The sequence below is a fragment of the Homalodisca vitripennis genome, chromosome 2, assembly GCF_021130785.1.
Source record: "Homalodisca vitripennis isolate AUS2020 chromosome 2, UT_GWSS_2.1, whole genome shotgun sequence".
NCBI lineage: Eukaryota > Metazoa > Arthropoda > Insecta > Hemiptera > Cicadellidae > Homalodisca > Homalodisca vitripennis.
Genome location: NC_060208.1, coordinates 210008605 through 210032863, shown reverse-complemented (window position 1 = coordinate 210032863; position 24259 = coordinate 210008605). Strand labels below are relative to the sequence as shown.

Below are 24259 nucleotides of genomic sequence, written 5' to 3'. Positions count from 1 at the left end.
AGAGAGAAATAATGATTACAGTGCACTCTTGTATTAAAGAATCCTCCCTAGTTCACCGGCACTTTTATTATTTCAACACTGCAATGCAACCTAAAATAATTAACAAAAATGTGAATGTATCATAAATATTAAAAATTATATATGGCCAGGACGAGCTTGGGTACTCATACAATTTATATTATCTGAAGGAATAACGTCTTCCCGCCCTCAACTTCACAAAATTCGCTATAAATAAAAATGCAAAAAGATGATATTGACAAGATATAAATAAGACTTATACATTTGGTACTATCCACAAGAATCCAAATTTGGTAAATTATAGTCTGTTTCAATAACATTAGATAAATACGTAATTTTTAAATGCACGTTATAAAAATAATAATTTAAACGTGACTAAAAATGTTAATTCTGGGTTTTTTAAAACTGAAACTAACGCAATGGAGAAATGATATGTGTCAAGGTAAATTCGAGAATAAATTATGCTGTAATTTATGGCACAACAGTTGAAATTAAAGAAAAATAACTAAAGTACTTCCAATAATCACTTTTATTTGGCCAAGAATAAGAGAAGAAAATCAAGAAAGAAAATAGCTTTAACAAAGAGGAAATCACCAACTACTCAAAAGCCAGCAGTTGTGATAAAGAAGCGATTTTGATAGCGAATACATTTTAATACTAGTTTGATTATATGAGGCGCGACTATTTAAAAACGAGACAACCATCGCCAACAGATAAGCTGATAAGCAGGTAAACAGAGCACTAATTATCTTCTCGGGTGCTGATAAGTCCGTGGATTGGATATCAAAATAACATCGGTCAGAACTGTTCTTTCAAGTGTATTGTTTGGCGGGAAAGTTATCAGTGCAAAGATTGAGCAGCTTGTTGTGATTACATTTCTGGTTAAATTTAAAAATCAGCTACAGCTACAAAGTGTTTGAACATATTAAATGTTGGGTAACTCCACTATGTCGCGAAAAAAATATTCCAAAGAATTGACTAAATCTTAAGAAAAGATGGTCATTTACCCTTTCAAACTATTGTTGATCAAGTCTGATCAACTGTGAAAAAACAACACGTGGACTCTGCACCATGATAATGCACCAGCCTTAACAACTTATCAGATCAGCCTGTTTTAGATGACAAGAAAATGACAGTGTTGCAATATCTAGCCTATTCTCCTAATTTAGCACCATGTGATTTTTGGCTGTTGCCCAAGATGAAGGAAACTATTTTTTCAAGCCGTAAAGGAGGTGAAACGGAATGCTTCACAAGTTTTGAAGAAGCTCTCAAAAGATGACTTCCAGCACTGCTTCTACCAAAAGTATTAAAAGAGAATAAATAGGAGGTAACGTAAAACTTCATCAACTTAAATTTTTACATAATTGATTTCAATTAGCCGTGCCTCCTACCAATCGCTCAATTGGTTGAGCTTCAGCTACAGCTTCCTCCCTTCCACTCACCGTATAAGGGCCGCCGCAATGAATTACTGGTTCTCACAGTTTAGGTTTCATATACTTTGAAAACATGTAATACTCTCCATTGTAAGACCGACAGTTATACGGTCTACTATGCCAAAAATGAAACCTCCAGCGATATTACACCGTTTACGGTGCGATACTGTATTACACTCAGGACGTAAATCTATGCAGTCTAAACAATAATCTTTCCACAAGCCTATTATTTTTAGTGGATAATGACTCCATTATCAATATTACTATCTGACCTTAACAACACTGAATTTCATCTGTTCACATGTAACGTAAAGATAAACCAGGGATGTTAACACAATGAGTGCGAGCTGCTGTTTACCTATTCCATCAACTGGGGCACGACAATGCTGACACAGCAGTGTATAATCATCGCTTCAAACTGATGATATGCAGCAACAGAGAGTCACGCAGCTAGCTTAGAGTTGTTTGGCAGAAGCTTTGCCGGAGGATTACTCACTGAATCTGGTCTAATTTCAAACAATGTGACTCATGATCGTCCCCACGATACCTGGATAATACTTTGAACTGAAATGTGTAAATTATTATTCAACCATTCCGTATCATTCGAAAATTATGTATGCTAATTGGCCGTAAACTAGGTCAATCATCGAGGAGCTGAGATATTTAATTTATACCTTTTTGTCTTTATCTGGACGAAATCTAAAGAGCAAATTGACGTATACGCTGAATTCTATGACAGTGCATGTCACTCCATGGTATTTGGCTGAGCGTCAGCGAACATTTTTATATTAGTTTTACAGGTAACCGTGATGGCAACGAGTATATAGTACATAAATACATTTTTATACTACCTGAATAAAATCACATGACTGGCAATAAACTTGTTTTACTTGAGATGAATGCTCAAATACATAAACAATTATTCGAATGAGACCTTACTCAGAAAGTATGGAATTACTTTAGCCACTTCGCATTTAAATATACATATATAATATTATTCAATGTAAAAATGTCCAGATTATAATGGCATAACCAAAAATACCTTGAGGATAAGAATGACAGGACACCAATTCGATTAAAAGCACCAAGATTTAAATAAATCTGGTAATAAGAAACTATCATAATTTTATTGAATTTTGTTTCAAAGATATTCTTGTTCCAGCAAATTGTGTTCTGTAGTTGGCAGGAAACAGAAAGAAAGTTCCGTGAAACGCCACTAGTATTCAGCACCGGTGCTTCAGCTCTAACACAACCACAGTCTATCGTCAAACACCTCAATGTAATTCAATTTTCTCTAAGTACATTTTCAACACGTGAATATCCGTTTAGTGACTAATATTCTTTCTCAACAACAAGAGAGACAAATCCCTTTCTAAATCTGTCACATTTTACATCAGGGTATTAAATAAATTTTCAGATAATATATTTGTTTTTAATTATCACCTGCTTATAAAAAATACGAACAATGACGCTTGCGGTTTTCACACACACAAATTTACTCCATAAATGAGAATTTAAATTAAATAAACCTGATAACATATGTAATGTTATTTAGTAGGTTGGAATAGAACAGAACAGAACGAGTGTAATGTTGAAGTTCTGGTGTTAATGTATCAGGAGCACTGGCTGTGGAACATTAACAACCGCTCTGGTAATAATGTGCACTCTGCTGTGGAATGTACTGCATTGTGAGATCAAGAATGATATAACATGTGATTTTAGTTACTAGGTTGTGATAGAACAGAACGAGTGTAATGTTGCTGGCTGTGGAACATTAACAACCGCTCTGGTAATAATGTGCACTCTGCTGTGGAATGTACTGCATTGTGAGATCGAGACATGATATAACATGTGATTTTAGTTACTAGGTTGTGACAGAACAGAACGAGTGTAATGTTGAAGTTCTGGTGTTAATGTATCAGGAGCACTGGCTGTGGAACATTAACAACCGCTCTGGTAATAATGTGCACTCTGCTGTGGAATGTACTGCATTGTGAGATCAAGAATGATATAACATGTGATTTTAGTTACTAGGTTGTGATAGAACAGAACGAGTGTAATGTTGAAGTTCTGGTGTTAATGTATCAGGAGCACTTGCTGTGGAACATTAATAACAACCGTTCTGGTAATAATGTGCACTCTGGTGTGGAATGTACTGCATTGTGAGATCAAGACATGATATAACATGTGATTTTAGTTACTAGGTTGTGATAGAACAGAACGAGTGTAATGTTGAAGTTCTGGTGTTAATGTATCAGGAGCACTGGCTGTGGAACATTAACAACCGTTCTGGTAATAATGTGCACTCTGCTGTGGAATGTACTGCATTGTGAGATCGAAAACGTGATATCAAACGTGATTTTTACTCGATTGTGACAGAATAGAACGACTGTAATACTGAATTTCTGGTGCTAATTAGTCAGAGAAATGAGTGTTATTTGTGAAGCATTAACTGTAAATCTGGTAATTTGCGCACTTTGGTATGGAATATACTGCATTGTGAGAACAAAACATGGTATCAAACATGATTTTAGCTAGTAGATTGTGACAGAATAGAACGGATGTAATACTGAAGTCTTTGTGATAATTAGTCAGAAAAATTAGTGTTTTTGAAACATATCTGTATTCCAGGTAATATTGCATACTCCGTATACAATACTGCAATCTTACAGAAAAATTGACTAAAAAGAAAATCCAAGCAGACATTTCAATCTTATTTAATAAATGTTTATTTTCGTCTTGAAATGAAGAAATTCGAATGTTTCAACTCTTCAATTTTTCAAATATTTGTTTAGTGAATTAATCCGCAATATTTAATAACCTTGGTTTATATAGCGTTAGTTTTAAAGAGGAAAATGCCTAAGTAGGAACCGAAACGTTGAAAGTATTAGCAAATGGAAAAAAAAAATCTTTTAATGCTCTTATATTATCTATAAGAGTAAGCACCGCCTGTGAGGTACCGTATGTAAAATTGTATTTTCACAAATATAGTGTATCCAATTAGTATGTGTGTTTGTATTTCTATGTATTGAAATGAAAACTTTACAAAAACGAAACATTGCCTTTTTAACTTGTTATTGGTAACCCCCAATTTTTTATCTTATTATGAAATATAATTAAATTTGTTTATACAGAAAATTTCAAGATTGCACAGCTTCTTGAAGTAGAATTATGTAGGAGTTTGACATTTAATAACGTTGTTTCTATGTCTTTCTTTACCTAGTAGTTTTTTTACGAAATTTCAACATTGATCATTGTAACAAAATTACTTAAATCCTTTTAAAAATTTGTATCATAATTTTTTTGACAACAATAATAGTCAAACCTGTACTTTACCTGTTCAAATAAACGTTGTTTTCAATCAGTTAGGTTGGATTTGAAACAAAAAATGGTATTCTTACAACTGTAATTCATACTAATCTTTTTTAATTACCGATTTTTACAGATCAGACTATTTCGAGTTTCCGAAGAATATTTATTAAAGCCGAAGACTTACGAAGAGACGTGACTCAAATACGCTGCGAAATAGAGGATCACGATGTTATAAAAGGAAACCCAATCTGTGGCGTACACCGGATATTCCACATAGCTCAGGTGGCTTGCATTATACCATCTGAGCATTACTGTCGTCTTTGGAATTTCTTACTGAAATAAGGGCATTGACTCTTCAATTCTGATATTTTTATTAAAACAGTTGTTTCTGGGTTTTCGAGGCCCTTCACTGAAGACGGCAAATGATTAGGGAGGTAGAAGCAGGAGATCCATAGTATAATATTTATTTCTTGAAGATACTGATGAGTATCTTCAAGAAATAAATTTGGTAACCAACGAATCCAAATCAACCTACATGGTATTTAATAGCTAGGGAATTAAAAAAAAATCATCACCATCGGTAATGATTGGTGAAAAATCATTGATCGAAACTTATTACTACTAAATTCCTCGGTATCAACATAGATTGTTGTCTATCCGGAAGTACGAATATTGAAAATATTTTTAAAAGACTTTCGTCCAATATATACTTGCTAAGACATTTATCACACATCATTGTCCTAAGCCCTTATTGAGAATTGCCTACTATGGACTAATTTGTCCACACATATCTTATGGAATTACACTGTGGGGTACTTGTCCAAATTCTTATTTTCAAAGATTATTTATATAACAAAAGAAATCTGTTCGCATAACCAATAACTTAACTTCCCGAGAGTCGTGTAGATAATTCTTTAAGAAGCTAAAATTACTGACATTGCCTGCGCTGTACGTGCTTGAGACGAGCATGTTCTGTCGTTTCAGGTGTACGTTAGTGCAAGGTAGGGATGTCCATGGTTATAATACAAGAGCTGGAGAAAACTCCAGCAGAGTATCAGTGCAGATGGCCGAGCGGTCTAACTAGTTGGACTTGGGTCTGAGTTAGAGACAGCGCTGGTTCAAATCCTGTCTGTGACCGTTGCACTTTTTATCAGTACCGGTACCATCGACTTTATACTGTATCTACTCTCCCCCCTATTCCGTTTGATAAGATCCTCGCACAGGCCAGTAGCCCATGAGGAAGGACAGAATAAGACTTAAAAGGGATCGGTCTCTCCTTAAAAAAAAAAAAAAAAAAAAACTACAGAGTTGCTCAACACAACCTACAGCTTCATGGCCATCTCCTATATCAGATGGGTGCCAGATTTATTAATTGTTTACCAAAAAAAATCAAATTTATCACAAATCAATCAAAATTTAAAACGGCATTGAAAGAATATTTAATAGAAAACACGTTTTATTCCGTTGACGAGTTCCTAGAACTTAGCAACCAACGTTGTCAGAGTTGATAGATGTGGGGAGCTGAAGGGTGTGCGATTTGATTTGACAGTTGATATGATTGATTTTAAAATATGTATAGTTATTTATTGAATGCATTTTTATTATTATTATTATTACTATTACATATTTTAAATGTATTATACATGACGAAGCTTATTGGCTGAAAAATAGGATTAGTGACGCATGTCATACAATTTTATATAACTGTTAAATAATGACAATAAAGAATTGTTGAATTCAACTGAATTGAATCAGTAACAACAACAAGAGTGCACTAATTACAGACCTATCGTGTGCTGCTTGACGTGACTACTGATCGGCTAGTCCGAGTATTAGCTGATTACCTCTTAAGCCTAACCTTGAGCGAGCTGAAGAAGAAGTGCGTCTTCTGCACGACGGACACATGGTGGTGGACGTTGGAGGCTGACTGGGCGGGGGCGGGGGAGGAACTGGAGGCCGTCTCCAGGTGGATGTCCCCGCGGCGGTTCAACTCGCTGGCGGACTTGGAAAGATGGCGGCGCAGAAGACTGCTCGTGTCCTTCTGGGGGCTCGCACTCAGCTGTCGGCCTGCAACAGGGTTTGTCTTATGTTAGCGCAAACAAATTTGGGAAAATTGTATCATTTTATTGGATTACAACTTGATTAATGATCATAAAAAGAAGAGTACTCTTCCACTAGGATCCTCGGAAAAGGTTTACCCGTAATTATCTCTAAAAGAGGGACTATAGTACTTGAGTATTAATTAAAACGTACGTTTGTGGAAATTTAATTGAATGGTGTTGATAAATCAAATGTTCAGTATTCTCTCGCTTTAAATATGAGTTACTGACTTATAACAGTTATAATTTCAGAATTTGGATTTGGTATGTATGTCTGAGAACATGATTGTAACAGACCTTTCCGGTAGACACGTTATTTTTAGCAACGTACAGGGTGTAAAGTAAATCCTAATACTTATTCTATGGATATATTTATTCTAAACGTATTGCATTATCGATGTAAATACTTGACCATACCAATTGAAATTATTTTATGAACATTTTGAAGGATAAAAATACTCTCCCCTTTTTCAAAGAGTGGTAGAGGAGGTCATTTGACATTTTCAAATTGCAACCTCTATCTTGTCACATATCATTTGAAAGGTAAATTCCAAAGAAACACAATGATATGAATAAAATATCTCTACGACGATTGTAGCAAAAGTTATGGCCAAACAACCCCTTACATCTAAGGCCGTAAATTAAGTCCTTATACGCCAGGATACATTCCAAATGTCAAAAAATTATTTTAATAGGTATGGTGAAGGTTTTACATCGATATCGCAATCCGTTTGGAATATAATCCAGACGTATAAAGACTTAATTTACACCCTGTATATTTAATCTTACTATTGTTGTCAAAATAAAAAGATTTCAAATGGGTTAAGTGGGGGGGGGGGGGTGAAGCGGTATAACGGGGCCCCGCCAAAGCTGAATACGGCCCTGCTTATGTGGTCTATGGTAAAACCACTCAGTACTATTATACTTATATTCAACCGTAACTCATCAAATGTTAAAATAACAGAATATAAAAATCCGTATTCCTATGTACAACTTACAAAACATGGATCCATTACCAATTCCGATCTAAATTATTTACCCTCAATATTTGTGGAAGAAACACAAATATTCATAATATTATAAAATATTAGTATCTTTGAAAGTACAAGCATAGAGTGAAGAAATAGAAAGTAAAACCCTAAGAATATAGGGTTCAAAATAGTTTAAAATATATAAATACGTTAAAGGAAATATGGCGAATTTTATTCTTTTACATTAGTCATTAACATGTGTTAACAAAATTGTAATTTAAGATTGGCTGTCACCCACACTTTATTAATTTATAGTTGTTTATCGTGTTATTATTAGGCTACTAAATAAAGATAAATGTTTTAAATATTTCATAATTTTAAATATTTATACATTATGTAATGTGTGCCTAGTATAAGTAATTGTGTAAAATAACTTATAGTTATTTTATAATTTATTAAACATTATTATCTAGAAACTTTTGGCGTACAGAAAGTACAAAAAAGCTTTGATTAGAGCTTTACTAATACTGATTTATTACTTGGTGGTGAAATAAAGTAAAGAGCAAGTGAGTAGTCAGCACAGTTCTACAACAGTGATTCCGGCGCGGAGGCCAGATGCTCCGGCAGCCTCGATAATTCAATAGTTGTCTAGATTGCATCCTGAACTCCTGATTGTGTTCCGCCCAAGGCGGTAATTATTTTGCTCCCGATTTGTTCACCTCAATTTGAAGTTGAATTGGATAAAATGTAGTACAAGTGGTGAACTGTAACCGTACAGCAGTTTGTTAATTAATAATTGTTCAATACAGTGCATACAATAGTATCTTGCTCCTGGACATTCCACAAGTCATAAGTGGTTGTTCGACGAATGGAAATCTATTGTAACCTGTATTCTGTAGTTCAGTTTTAATGATTAGAGTTGTGTTTAGTTTTTTATTAAGTGCATGTTTTGAGTTACTGAAATTAAATGAATGAAAGTTTATTTCTGTTATAACTACAATACTATTACAATTAGTATTATTATATATGAATTGATAATTAATATATGTACAATAAATAACTAAAAATATAATACATAGCGTTTGGAAATAGTCTACGTGGGCAAGCAGCCCGTGTGTAGGCTAGAGTCGTATTATTAATAAATAGTATGTATATACAAATTAATCTCCAAGGAATGTAGCACTGATATATCTCTTACAGTAAAGCTACTGTAGTCTTTATTACATAAAAAAGTTCATCGCCATCAGTGTATTCCAGTACCTGTCAAAAGGGGTTTTTTCGTTTACTGCCGAAGATGGATGTGAAGGGGGAGATAAATTTAGTATTCAGTAATGTCTACTGTAGCAGTGAGTCGTAGGTAAACCATAATCATGAGCAAACTTTTGTACAAGAAATGGTCATGACCGCCCACACTCGGACAGTAACAAGGTCGCGGGCTCCTCAAGTCCAATATTTTAAACTTTATGTTTTAATATTTCAATAGACAAGGTTTCGAATAAAGAAAAATTACTAAATTTGTGTGAAGTTGACACACAACATAGTGGTTGTGATTACTGACATAGGCGTGTCACAACGCTCAGGAATGATTTGTTTATTTTAACCTGGTTTGTAATTATGTGTTATGTTAGTTATGTACCTGCAGAAGAGATCAGATTGCAGATCTCGAAACGTAGTGTTACTAATTTTTTGTATCATTGAACGATGGCAAAAGTCCGGAAAAAATCCTGTTTCCTTCATATTTAACAACCTCTTGGATCTTGGAATAACCTGATATAATCGATCAGGCAACCATTGAAGGGCGAGAACGACCATTTCGAATCCTACAGTTTTTATCTTAGTTGTATAGCCTTAAATAGTATATTATTTTATTTATATCATTAAATAGTGCCTTTGTACTAATAAATCCACAGAAAAGGTAAAAGATAATAAAAACATGTATTTTTTTTACTCCCTAATCTTTTTACATTCAATTCATTGGCGTAAACCTTCTGAACGAGTAAACAGACCATGTAGAGCACTGTGTGCACAGTAGACAGTATACAGAAGTCTCACTCTAGCACAATTAACAGCGCGATCCTACGGAGAGTCTTGGAGTTACTCAGTGCTGTGTGTAGTGCGATACTAGCGAACTCTGTTTAGTGATATTGGTACTAATCTCTGCAGGGTTAGGCTTGTACTTGTCCAGGAATAGGTCTACACTTAATTTATTTACTTCTATATCCATATTGAAATTGTACTGTGAACTGCAATACAATATGAACTAAAACGTGCTGTTTGGTACAGTTATATTAAAGACTACTGTGAAGAAGCACATTGCACCTATGTAGGCCTATGCTTAATTAGACCCTAATCAGAAATTGCTGGACTTATTCTAGAGCAGGCTATGAATTTGTCGTCGGGTCTTATAATAACTTTCGCCTCGCTTACTAGTGTGTGCACTAAATGAATTACTGACTCGATGAGTACGGTTTTTGTAACTATTTATATCCACAAGTGGCATTGTTCAAATTTATTAAATTGTAACATTTCGTATTGAAGAAGACTTTTCATTGATTTAACTTCTTTTTGGAGAGTGAATAAATAATATCACTGAAAATTTTCTTAACTTTACTGTAGCTAGTTTTACGTTTTATGTCTTCAACTATGGCTTGCGCAAAGGCAGTGGATTGATTAAACGTATGGCTATATATTAATATTATTTTTATGCTTGTGTTTTTGTTTAAATTTGTAAGTATAAATCATTTACAGCCGAAATTGCGTATCTTCTCTTATGTGTAACTTATTTAATCAAAGGAATAAACCCGAACCTCTACTTGTCACACTTTAGTATCTTGAAAAGTATCGTAATCCGTGGATTAAGGCCTCTCTGTTACAAATCTCCTACAGCCCTTCCCTGCTTTCTTATCTCTTCCTCCTTCACAGATCCGCCTCTTTTACAGACCATAATATTACTTTGCTTTAAACATGTTAATATTAGCACTCGTACAGTTATACCAAACATAACCTCACATTTTATACTTTAACTCGGTGTGTAAGTGCTGTAAACCTTCCCTTGGCACACACCATTAGATGTTACTGTGAATCCCATAATACACAGCGAAAGGTGAGTTATATATTATAACTTTTACTATTAAGGATCATACTCTTTAAAAATAAATAGTTTTTGAACAAATTTTGCAAACATTCTTTGTTAAATCCTACTCAGGCAAATACGGCATTTAAAATAACACAACTATCTGTTCAACAACTCACAATTAACTATGAATAATGCAACGCTACACTCGGGGCTAGAGTACCTGAAGCTAGAGACAGGTGGTATATTTTCTCAAAGGATCCCCTTCAAGAGGTCTGAATTAGAATTGGTAATGGCCTTCTGCCACAAAACCCGCTACCATCCCCAACCACATTAAACTCACAATTAGTTATGAACAATGCTACGCTACATTTTGGGTTAGAGTACTTGATGCTAGAGAGAGGTGGGATATTTTTCAAGAGAGTCCCTTCAATAGGTCTGAGTTATAATTGGTAATGGCTGTCTACCACAAAACCCGCTACCATCCCCAACCACATTAAACTCACAATTAACAATGAACAATGCCACGCTACACTCGGAGCTAGAGTACCTGAAGCTAGAGAGAGGTGGGATATTTTCTCAAAGGATCCCCTTAAAGAGGTCTGCACTAAAATTGGTAATGGCCGCCACTTCGAGCGTCTGCCAGAACACAGCTGACATCATTATGTCATCTAGCTGGGATGTACTTAAGTGACTATCAGCCACCTGTTAGTGGTTTTTTCTTTTGTAGGGGTTGATATTTTAAAACGAACAGAAGAAATCTTTATTATATCTCAAACAAATAGCTGAAGTCGATGACGAAAATAAATCTCTTGTATTTATGTAATGTCCATCTAAATAAAGTGATCTCGTGAATAAATTCCGTGCAATTTAAAACCAAACATGTGAGAAAATCACAAAAACTGCAATCTAACCCTAATGATGCTACATCTGTTGTAACATTGTTTCTAAATTTACTGATTACTTTAATTTCTATATATTAAAATGTTTCCTACATCATTTATATAAATAATTTTTATTTAGTGATCTGTAATTGTTCCCGTAATCAGCTGAATAATCAATTTTTTAATGGTTGTAATTCGTTAGCAGTACTATTCATTTAAATAGGGTTGTCCAGTGGCGCTCGAGACTGGTGGTGGCGAAACATGGAACTACTTGCGCACACGGGAGTTCAATACATAACACATGGCCCTGGGGCGCTAAGTAAACAAACCGTACAACAATAGGTCTACTATATACTTCAGTTATAGTGCAAACTACCTGCAGCACTAATTAACGTTATTGATTAACTTGTTGACAGCTGAATGTGGTTTATAAAAATTCAAACAATTAGTAATTGTTAAAATCCACAATACACTGTCAATATATGTGTTGTATTGGGTTCATGAACCGACGAAATGTTGCGTGATTTTACTCCTAGCAAAGTCGATGTAAAGTTAAACTTATGACTATGTACGTCTTCCCTGTAATTGAAACAATTTTGTGACAGCCTTTATATTAGTGGACACATAGTACAAAGCCTGGAAATTGAATAACCAGAACTTAGTTTTGATATTAATAATTACTTTGTGTATGTTGAGTTTAGCTCTAGTTCACCTTCCTCTTACGTGCAGCATCTGAATTCAGATACTGTTGCAGCCTTGACTCCTGAAATATGGAGTCATGTTCGTCTGAATGGATAAGAAATAGTCGTCGACGAAGAACTAAGAAGCTCGAAACGAATCCCTCCCCCCCGCATTGTTTCGACCTCAGAGACACCCAGACTACAAAAAGTAGTGCAATCTAGGTGAAGATGCATTCTCATTGTCTCATCAGGTGCACATTTGAGCGCACTACGATGTTGACTGACATGATCCCAAAGCACGGTGGAGCAACCGAGTCTTCTACACATAAAGCGGCTATGATGGGAAGGGTTTCTTCGATGCGAATGTTAGTTTAGCTCCGGTCTCTGATGTCAAAACGATTGGGAGGGGGGCGTTCGTTTCGAAGGGTCTTCCTTCTTTGTCACTGACTATTTTTGGATCCCTTCAGACGAGATTCCAGATTTCAGGAGTCAAGTCTGCAATGGCATAATATTTCCAAGTAAGTGGAAGGTGAACTGGATCTGAATTCAACATACAATAACACACACAAATGCTCGACGTCCTGTATCGTTCGCAGCGAGGTCGAAGTAATTGATATCTTTTCGCTTTCCATTTACTTCATCCAGCTTTGAAATGTACGGTTCCTTGCGCGTACTGTTTGGCTAACAATATAAACTGTTTCTCGTCTACTTCGTCAAACTTGTATTGTGCCTGCGTTTGTTCTAGAAACAAACAAGTTTAAACTTGCTACTTGTATGCACAAAGCCATTATACATTTCTAAAAACATTTAATGTACCCCCAAATAATTTCAGGAATAAATTTTTGTTATTGGATCACCCACCACAGCTCCGGATAAAATATGAATTTCTTAAAAATTCTAGAAGAAATGGAAATATTCTTATTAAAAAAAACTGTAATATAACTTTAGTAACTCAAGCCATTGAGCTCTCATCTATTAAAAAAGTTTAGCCTCTCTTGTGATTTTTAGGGCATCTCAACCTCATATTCAGTAGAATTTTGATTTTATGACGGTCCGTCAGACCTAATTTCCCGCTTTGATGGACGTTGCCATTTGCGGGAAATCTCCCTTGCACTACATTGGAAGGTATATGCACCTAGTACCTAATATTTTTTATTATTATTTTAATACATATAAGTATCGGGTTGAATTAAAACTACATAATACTCAATATTTCCTTTCATTTAATTCTTAAAACCTAGTTTGTGTTTGAAATGTTGTAGTAACAATATTTTTTTAATCTTATAATATATAGGCTAAATTTCTACGTAATGTAACAATATAAACAGTATTGATATTTAGAAGGTCTGCTGTTTAATTAACTGATATCTATCTATTCCAGACCGTTACAGATTATTGTAAACAATTACTTTATATCTCACTATCTCAATATGAGTAGCTTATCAGTTCCTGGAACTGCAGCTGGGACTTTCAAATAAAAACAACAAAACACCTGCATAAAGTGAACGATAAAAATATATAATTGATTATTTACCTTGATTTTAATAATCTCTTGACCTACAATAGTCTTGTATATATTGTAACTATTGTTTGTTTAAGTCACTACATATGTTTCATGATTAGGTTTTTTTTATTCAATAATGTAACGTGTGAAATTCGTTTCCAATATCATTGGTTATTTCTGTAAATAGCTCACAGTGTTTTTTTGAAGTGAAAACTTCTTTAGGCGCGTTGAGCGTTTTGGTAGAGGGTAAAATCCTCGGTTCGCGTCACCGACATGCTAATGATACTAACCTGCATGAAAAAGTCAGTCTCGCTGTGTTTTTTTAACCGTAGACTTGGCCGCGGACTACTAACCTGCATGAAAAAGTCAGTTAGGGACAGCTAAACTGTCCCGGCGGAGTATGAAAACAGACTGCGAAAATCAGTGACCTTTACGGCTTCCTCTCGCGATTTAAAAGTGAAGCCAATGTCGTACAATTCTGTAAGATGCGTCAAATTAAAGCTCTTGATATTGGCAATCTATTGGTTACATTTTTAAATATTAAAAAAATTTCGAAATAATTTTGATTATTGTTTACATTTTACATAGCGTTTACAATGACAAGAAAAAAAGTAGTAAGCGAGGATTTTTTTATTTTTTGGTCAGACAAAATTTGTCAGCGAGAAAGTTGTGTGAAAATAGATGAATATTTTTAATTTATCTTTTTTTTTATTGGAAGTTTAGTTTAGCCTATAGTAGCGTATGAAGTGATGAGTGAACGTTTCTGCCGGAACTGTAGTTGGCGCATTGGCTCACTGATACCGTATTAACTCAATAAATTAGTTTATTGTGCAATAAAAATACCTTTACGAAAGAACCAAGTTAATTTAACTAATTTATTAGTTTTAAAAATATTGTGGGTTTAATTGTTATTGCAATTATATACTTTATCCGTAGCAATAACTGTATTATTTACAACGGTGTTCAACTCACTGTTGTTCACTCGGTGTTTACTCACTTGTATTCTATGTTTATTAATATTTAACCTCTTCATCATGAAATGAGTATTATTACGGTATAAGATTTATCTTACTAGCGTGGTAAAATAGATTTCTAGTTATTTGATAATATTTTTTTCGTGGATTTTAAAATTGGAAAATTAAAAAAATGTTATAATAATTTTAGATTTTATGAAATATGTTCATTTATTGTTTTTATTAAGATATTGTTAAGATAATTGTATATTAATTATTTTTTCAACCACTTTGTATTTATATTTTGTTCATGATTTGTTTAACCCATCATATGTAACTAATAAATAAAACATAAAAAATTTCATATAATTTTTGCATATAGTTTTAATTACTCTCAACTTAATAGTTCCGTTTTCACTTCTATCGGCAGTCCCACGACTGCTACTGTTTTTTTTTAACAAACTTAATGTTTTTATAGAAGAAATTTAAATGTTTGAACTGTTACCAAAGATTTTAATATAGCCTAAACACACACAAAAATTCAATGAGTGAGAGAAAACTCGTTTTTCATATTCAGTAACCTATAAAACTTCGACTTTTAAATTATCTGCAGCTCTAGATTAGTTAAACTGGCAAATATAAAGCCATGGATGTTTGTATGTTTTAAATCCATTATTTGACCCTTCTCTATGTAATGGCCAGTAATTTTTGACAGCCGAGCTCAAAACGTTATTACCTTTTTCTTTTAATCGTAAATTTTAAACGTTTTTTAGCTGTAATAAATGACAATGTTACTATTTACAGTAAAACTAGTATAACAGAATTGGTTTAGAAAATTGCCTCTATTGACAAACATTTAACAAATATACTTCATGTTATGTATGATGATAAGCAAAAACCTGTTATCCTTTCAAATCATCCACCGTCATAAATTCAATGGTAGGTGGATTATGCCCTTCTAGTACACATGCGTTCTAATTTAAACTCTGGATTAAAAGAAAAAAGAAGATAATCAAGCTAGGCTGCATTAATCAAACACAAATTGTACTATTAAATGGTGTTATAATCATTCCTTTAATGTTTTCTTAACAACTATTTGCTTTGTACCTTAAACAAAGCAGGAGTACGCCACCCCACGTGTGGTGATAACAAGCTTCGCTAGGCTACATGCAACTTTTCAAGTTATGCCTACAAGTGTTACAATGTCACATGTTAAAAATGCATATGACTTTACTCAGTTATATACAAATTTATTTATTCTATGATTTTCCCGTTGACAACATTGTGACCCATAGTACCAAAGTAGGAATGATCACTGACGCTCAACCAAACCCCATTGTAGTGAACTGCACCATAATCGAACTCGATGTTGCCTATATAGAAAAGGGGCTCCATACAGAATTTCAAGTACAGATATCAGTTATATATCGACTTACAGCACGGACACCCCTCGAGTGGTAAGACTTCAATATCGCTCAGCCCAAGAGGAAAGACAATAAATAGAAATGTTCAGAGACTAATACACAACATCCTCTATGAGTAATAATCGAACAGTCCTTCTGTAGGAGAACAAATTTTTTACTGAGAGTTTTCAAATTACAAAAAAAAGAAATTCGCATTATCGCTAATTTAAACTTCAGAGAGTCGTGCAGGACAGCGTTTAAAAATTTGCAACTGTTAACTTTGCCATGTCTCTACATCTTAGAAACAACCTTATATTGTTTGTCTAAATGTGCCTTAACCAGAGGACGAGACATACATGAATATGAGACAAGAGGCAGAGATAACTACCGTTCGGGAATGCACAGAACGGTGGTTTATGAACATTTGCCTTCGCAGGCAGGTGTTCATTTTATAAACAGATTGCCAAACAAAATTAAAAATGCCTCAACGCCCAAGGTGTTAAAAACTCGTATCAAACTCTGCCTGGCGTCAAACGCTTTCTACAGTGTTGATGAGTTTCTGGCATTCAACTGGGAGACCACGCGATGAGGAAACTGACTCCAGCGCCGAAAGTGGGCGTAATTGGCATGGAATGAATGGGGAGTGAATGTTTGAATGTTGTAAGTTTATATGTGGCCTTGATGTGGGATGAATGGAAAAAATTTAGATATGAAAATTGACGTTTGCTATGCAATGTATATTGTCAACTGCAATTAAACGATTTGATTTGATTTGATACTTAGTGTTGTTTCAGTTATTGTGATAATAAATTAAAAAAGTATGAGTGAGAGTAAACAACACAGAATAACTTAGAAAAGTGTGGAATATTATTTTCATCTAATATATGAAAACACAAATCGATCATATGCATAGAGATTTCCAAGGATTAAGTGTTTTAATTATCCATTTAGCCATTTAAAATTGTAATAGATCACCTCCCTGTTGAAGCTTAGATGAGGATATTTGGCCGATATTAGCAAGTATAATAGGTTGCCCCAGCTTGAGTTTAACAGCCCTTTTGTCCTGGGCTACGCTAAGTTTGGATGATGGTTGTCAACTTTGACTTTCCAGTTTACACCTTCATCACGTTAGCATTCACCAAAGTCCATTGATCATTACAATGGCAAACTCTACTATTTCTGCACGTGTTTTTTATATATTAATGTAATATATTTTTTATAAATAACTTCTTCTTCTTCTATGTTTAAAGTTTGTTATTGACGACGGAAGGTTTGAAAGGATTAAAGGATTTTAGACATTTGCCACCGTTATAGGTTATGTAAGGTATAACACAACGTTTCGAGGATTGAAATATATCCTCTTCGTCAGGTGGGGGAGGCATTAATAAATCAAAATAACGAACAGAAAGAAGTAAAGAAGGGAAAGAAAGGGTTCAAACATACCCAACAGCTGCTTGGAGCCCAGTCCAGACGTTGTCACTGCACAGGATGCAAGTCCCAAGCACAAATCACAAGCCCAGGATATCAATTTTATTATACATCACACTTGCACATGCTACAGTGGGATGCTGTATGTTACAACCCTTTTCCTTCCCTTCTTTACTCCTTTCTGTTCGTTATTTTTTTATGTATTAATACACCCACCCACCTGACGAAGAGGATGGATTCCAATCCTCGAAACGTTGGGTTATACCATTTATAACCTACAACTTATTGTGTTAATATCAATATTCAAAGTAATAATTAATATCTAAGTTATATCTCTATCGGATATCAAAGACTACTCGTATATCTATTTCGTTGAGTCAAAGCCACCATTTTGATGTTAGTACGATACCACAAGAAGCGACAGAATTTGCCTACAGATTATAAGCGCCGAGGCGCCTTTTTGGTTGCCACAAATAGACCAAAAGCCTAGAGTTATTTTTCTGAGCATGCGCATACAATCTAGCTTTTTCTTAAATCGACAAAGAAATACCCCTAAAAATATAGGTAGATAAATACAAATGCCTTTTATAGCGAGCGTTTCGAAAAAATCTTTTCGGATTACAGAACAACTCAATGTCAAACACCCCACATATGACTAATATTACTACTAAATAAAAATAAATAAACCTAATCGGCTAGACAGGTACAGTGCCCCAAAAATGGTTCTTAAATTTTAAACTGGAAAGATTCTTTAAACTTTTTTTGGAGATTATTATTATACATAGTGAGGCCCAAAGAAGAGAAGCTTCTCCTGCCCAGCTCCAACCTCACTTTTCGAAAGTGAAGTTGTACTACGATAGCCAAAGTAGTTTTTGTAGAAGTCAAAATTGAACATTGAAAGTGTTAAAAACTGAAAAAGATATTTTTCTTTCAGGCTATATATTTTTCATGAAGCTACTGTCAGGTAATGACACACATACATAAATGTTAAACCAGCGCCATCCAACTGCACCAAAACCTGTTAGGATTTGACTAAAAGTGGCTACTGTAATCTAAATACCTCGTTGGCGGTAGCTATGGGACAACTGATTGAATGAAAATCCCATTTTCATCCGGTTATTTCATATCCAATCGGTTTTTTCCACTTAAATAAACAAAGTTGATTGAAAGACTGCTTGAATTCTATTTTTACTTAGTTAACATGTGTAATGAATAGTGCGTAATATTAATTATCTTTAATAATAATCTTTTTTATTGCTCTAATTTTTTACGTTGATACATGAAAATTTATAATTTCATATCAACCCGAAATACCACTCTGTACATCAAAAATAAAATCTTACATAAATAACACAAAGTACATTCACTGTTAAATTTCCAACAATAAATAGAAAATAGAGGAATCTCCCAGACCTAGCCAGTTTGGAGGACAAGATCTAAACTTATTTTAACGGCTAGCAGAATAATATACAAATGAAATACATAAACTAATACGTTGAAAACCAAACTCAGTAATATGTGTACATTTAAAGTATAGTAACAGTGTCAGTAAATAATGTTATTAAAATTACAATATTACAAAGATAGTAAAATAATAAAGCCATCGATAAATTGAGCTATGAATGTAGATTGCAACGACCTCCCCCCGCTCCAGCAGACCGAACAGCTGATAGATAAGCTCTGGCGGGGCAGGGAGGGGAGGTCGCCGACCTAGATTATTCAGGAACAACAATACAAACCAATAAATACTTATGCCATTAAAGTCGTTACTGCGTGCTTGTTGTTTCATTTGTGTGTGTGCGTGTTAAAGTGTTTACATTTGAACTGTGTTTATTAAGATCTATATGGCATGAAGTTGTGTTGGTGAGAGTGAATACAATTTTGTGTAATTGGAATACTGTATCAAGGTATGCTACTATTTAAAACTTAACCTAGAAACTAACTTACACGAATGTTCTAGGGTACAATAACACAGGTTTAAACTTTAGCATTTAATGCATGATAGAAAAGAAACTACTCTTGCTCTACTTTCTCTTGGCTCATAATCCAATCCTTAACATATTTACTAAACACTTGTACACTATTAACATTCCTTAACTTAATTTTTGTAAAATAAGTAACATTGGGCTTTGGGACGGGATAATCATTTGAGTTTCGTAATATCTGTCTATAATCTATAATTGTAGCACAGTTCTTACTTTTTATAAAAAAGTAAAATTGTATTAGCCTATATTGTAAAAAATATAAAGGTTTACTGAAATTTACCCCACATTTACATTGCACTTTTTTAAATCTCAAAATTTTTAATTTTATAACCCCATAGTAAACTAAATATATTGGTAATAATAATAATAACAACAATAATAAATGGTAATAACTGTTACTCTCAACAACCGTTAAAATAGCTGAAATAAAGCATGTTGTTACTAAGTTACATACTCACACTATATTATTTATTTCAAATACAAACCTGGAATGATTAAAGTAAATTCTTTAATTCAATGAAAGCAACTGATGGAACAACATTAACTTACGGGAAAACCGATAAAATCCAGTTGGCTGGGCTAACTCAATCAACCAGTGAATAAAAACAGTTTCAGAACTAAATAAACCGACTGAAACGATTCAAACGATGGAAAAAGCTCCAACCCAATGATTCTGTTTACCAACAACTAGTTCCCATCAATAGTTGGATGACTGTTATAAGGTTATTATTTAGATGTGTATTGGTTTTAATTAATCGTGTTAAGCTCAAAATCTAGCTTAGAATAATTTTCATGTAATATGCTTTGATATATCCTGATTTATCTTTAACTAAAACTAGCCTGCTTGATGATCGATTTCTTTCTTGGGGAAAATTTCTTATCGATTTCGTTAAAAAGTATGTCGTGTCCATAATAATGCACGTTGACTTTCGACTTCTAGACTGATATCGGACACTGCTGCGTTGTAATACAAGACTGTCACAGTACATGGATGATCACGTAAAAACTCATAAGGTTGTCTGCGGTCCAGTGTTTTCTGGACTGTGAAACAATAACAAAGGCTGACACTGATGCCTTAATCCAACATATAGAGTTTTTGCGTCGGGTAAAGATGAAAACAATCTGTGCATCATTGGTATTCAGATGGGAAGCAGAGTTTCTTTGTTTAGTGATTAGCATGATGCCAATTAGAAATTGAAAATGCCTTACTAAATCTGAAAGGAAACGATGATAACATGAGTAGTGTGCAAGATCACGCTCATTTGGATGTTTCAGAGCGTAAAAATATTGTTTCATTTCTAGGATGCCAAAGAAAATCAAAACTCGAAAGCGTTCTCTGAGGTGACTGCAAAATTCACGAGCTGAAATGATATGACCACAGCAGAACGTTCCGTGGGTATTTACACTCATCCTCCAAGTGGGAATTGGTTGAGGTAAAAGCGGACGGGGTGTGTATATAATTTTCTCCTCTTTCGTTCTTCTATTTGCGTGCGTTTTTCCACTGGCTTCATTTGTATGATGGTATTGATTCTTTGCTCTTGTTAAGATCGCCTGCTAAACGTTACCTCTATTACTAAAATAAAAAAAAAATTATTTCCCCGTATTAATTTTCTATCATGTTCATTTAAATAATAATCAAACAGAACTGGTCAGTGCAAAAATCAGCTGTTATGGTCGACTGAAGTGAAACAATCTTGAGTTTTGAACTTCGTACACTTTTACTCCTTTAATTTTTAATGTTACAACCTTATTACATTTTTTTTAGAATACGCATATGCACGGCTTTCATTTTTCTTGTAAATTTTATAATTAATTTAATATTTAAATGGATGAATATAACAATTGTTGTAATTAGTTTTACTGACCAATAAAAATATCAAAATACTAAAAAGGCATTTTGATGCGCATTAATGATGAATTCGAAATATGACATCTCCCATATTTCTACAATTAAAGATAAGGTCTTAAAAGTGCACGAGGTCTTGTTCTTATGGGCTAAAAACAAGATGGCCGCCAGTACAGGCGGCTCTTGTTTTGGGCGGGAGTATTGTGTGATAACATTACCATGTAGTAAAATTTTTGAACTTGAAGCGGGGTACTTTAAAGATGATACAAAAATGAATGTTCTGAAAAAATAGTCTCTGATTAATTGGTTCTTAGTACTAAATGAGTACATAGTACAAAGAACCACATATGATTCTGTGGACGTAGTGATAAGTAGGCTTAAAATAAATATCACTAACTGAAAGGATGAAATTACTTTTTTTACTTATTTACAATATCCGTAATTGTTTAAGGGAGATGCAACACTTAAACTTCAACAGAGAAATGAGGGGATCGCAAAAAGGAATTAAATAACTTTTTATTTATAACCAGACCAAGTTTTTCAAGAGTTTCTGAAAGTAGACGATATGTAACAGTTAATCTCATAGAAACAAAAAGTAATACGTACGGGTACGTGTAACCGATCTTGTACTACAGAACACGGTTTAAGACTGAGTGCGCATGTATACGTATCTAAAATAAAAGTTTATTTCCGTAAACTATCTGTAGTATTACACTAGATTATAATCTGGCAATATTAAATTAAAATAGTGGAGTTCTTATAACAGAATTTACAGAAGTTGCACCTTTTGAGATTTTATCATTTATAAAAGTGCTTTAATAAAGCAACTCGTTGTTCCCTCTTAACTTTGAAATAGAATTTAAAAATGTAATAAATATAAAGAATTCAAAATAAGTATATAGGATTTGTGTACACCGATTGCAATTAAAATTACAAATAGCAGATGTAGAAATGGCTGTTAGGAGTGTACTGCTGTAATTCCATTACTCTCCGAACAGCTGCTCCTATTGTTCACCGCTATTGTTCAAGCTTTATATGTATTGGGCTTTTAAACTTAAGAACCAATATGGCTTGATTGCTTACATCTAGGAAAAGCTCCAACAACCTTAGCAAATTGGGAATGCCGATGGTCTTAAAGATTATGTCTTATTTTACCAGGCGAAGGTAGGGCTAAGAAGCCCTCTTTAGCACTTAACCTGAGGACCAACGGCTTAAAGGTGACTTCCTAACCACTACCAACGGCCGGGCAGGCGAGCTGCTTGCAAGGACAGGATAGCTCAGCGGTTACCCATCCAAGCAGCAGCCACGCTCGACGTTGCATGATCTGGTTAAACGCTACACTGCGCTATTGGACTTTGAGTCTGAGTTAGAGATAGTGCAAGTTCAAATCCTGTCTGTGGCCGTTGCACTTTTTATCAGTACCTTGTACTTTATCGACTTTCCCCCTTATTCTGTTTGATAAGATCTTCGCCAGAGGCTCATGAGTACGGGCAAAATAAGGCTTTAAAGGAGATCAGCTTCTCCTTAAAAAGAAATTGCGAGATAATTGCAGGAAATGCGAAACAAACTACTTAGATTATGAGTGAAACTGTAAAAGGATGTTCCAGGTGTTGATTAGTTGGTAAACTACTGGCGGGACAGAGACAGTCCTGTAGACGACTATCTGCAATGAGTAGAGGTTAACTGCGCCGTGGCACGCTAGACACAATCACGCAAACTCGCTAGTTTCATATCTTACTTTAGACATCCATTACGCGATTGGGGGGCTTTCCGAACTGTCCAGTAATGATCCATTTGAGTTGTACGGGATGAAAGTTCTCATGGAATAATTCTTGAATGGAAATGATGTGTACTCCATTCCGGTTTAGACCAAAATATCCCTTCCGATGCAGTTGAAAAATGGTAAATGGCTGTTGTCTCGCAATAGGAAGCTGAAGAGCGCACTTTCTAAGCTTTGAGGCTTCATTTCTACAATAAGTGAAATGGAGGTTAACTCAACATTTGCATTGAATCACCCATTCCCACCATAGCTACGTTATGGGTGAAAACTATGTTGCTTCGCCGTGCTTAGACATCGTGTCTGAAGCATTTTAGTGCACTCAATCATGCACTTGGTGAGACAATGCATCAGAACACTCTTTATCCAGATTATATGGATGACTGCTGGGTAAACTTGACAGACCTCTTTTGTAGTGTAAGTATCGAGGAAGTCTAAACGATGGAAAACCGTTCGTTTTAAACGTCTTCATCACCGACATTTTTACCTCCTCAGATCGACGTGATCTCCGATTCTAGGAGTCTAGGATTTGTAGGAAATCAGACTTTTAACTACACGGACGGTGGAATGGAGCTAAATTCATATTGCACTGCTGAACATTTACAAACATTTGCATAATCATTTTTAAACTCTGTACCACCTGAACAGTAATATGGATAAAAGTGCTTTTCAAAATGTGTAGGCTTGATTTTGGTCGTAATTAGGTTTGTAAACTTAATCTATACCTACAACGATTTGATGTAATCTTGTAACACTTCCCAGAATTATACAGTTGGATGAATTTAGCTGTGCTCATAGGGCCCTAATACTACCCTTTCAACAAATACACGCTATCTGTGTGGCGGGTTGCGTTTACGTGCTAGCCGCTGAGATGAAGGCGCAACAGTCTCTTT

At 34.5% G+C, this 24259-nt stretch overlaps 1 protein-coding gene across 1 annotated transcript in view; it reads right to left on the bottom strand.

Annotated features, from left to right (window-relative positions):
* Positions 1-24259, bottom strand: part of LOC124355380 (multiple C2 and transmembrane domain-containing protein-like) — a 590080-nt gene that overhangs the window by 334455 nt on the left and 231366 nt on the right. Inside the window, 1 exon segment of the mRNA XM_046806501.1 lies at positions 6622-6830. Coding sequence (XP_046662457.1) covers positions 6622-6830 — 209 coding nt within the window.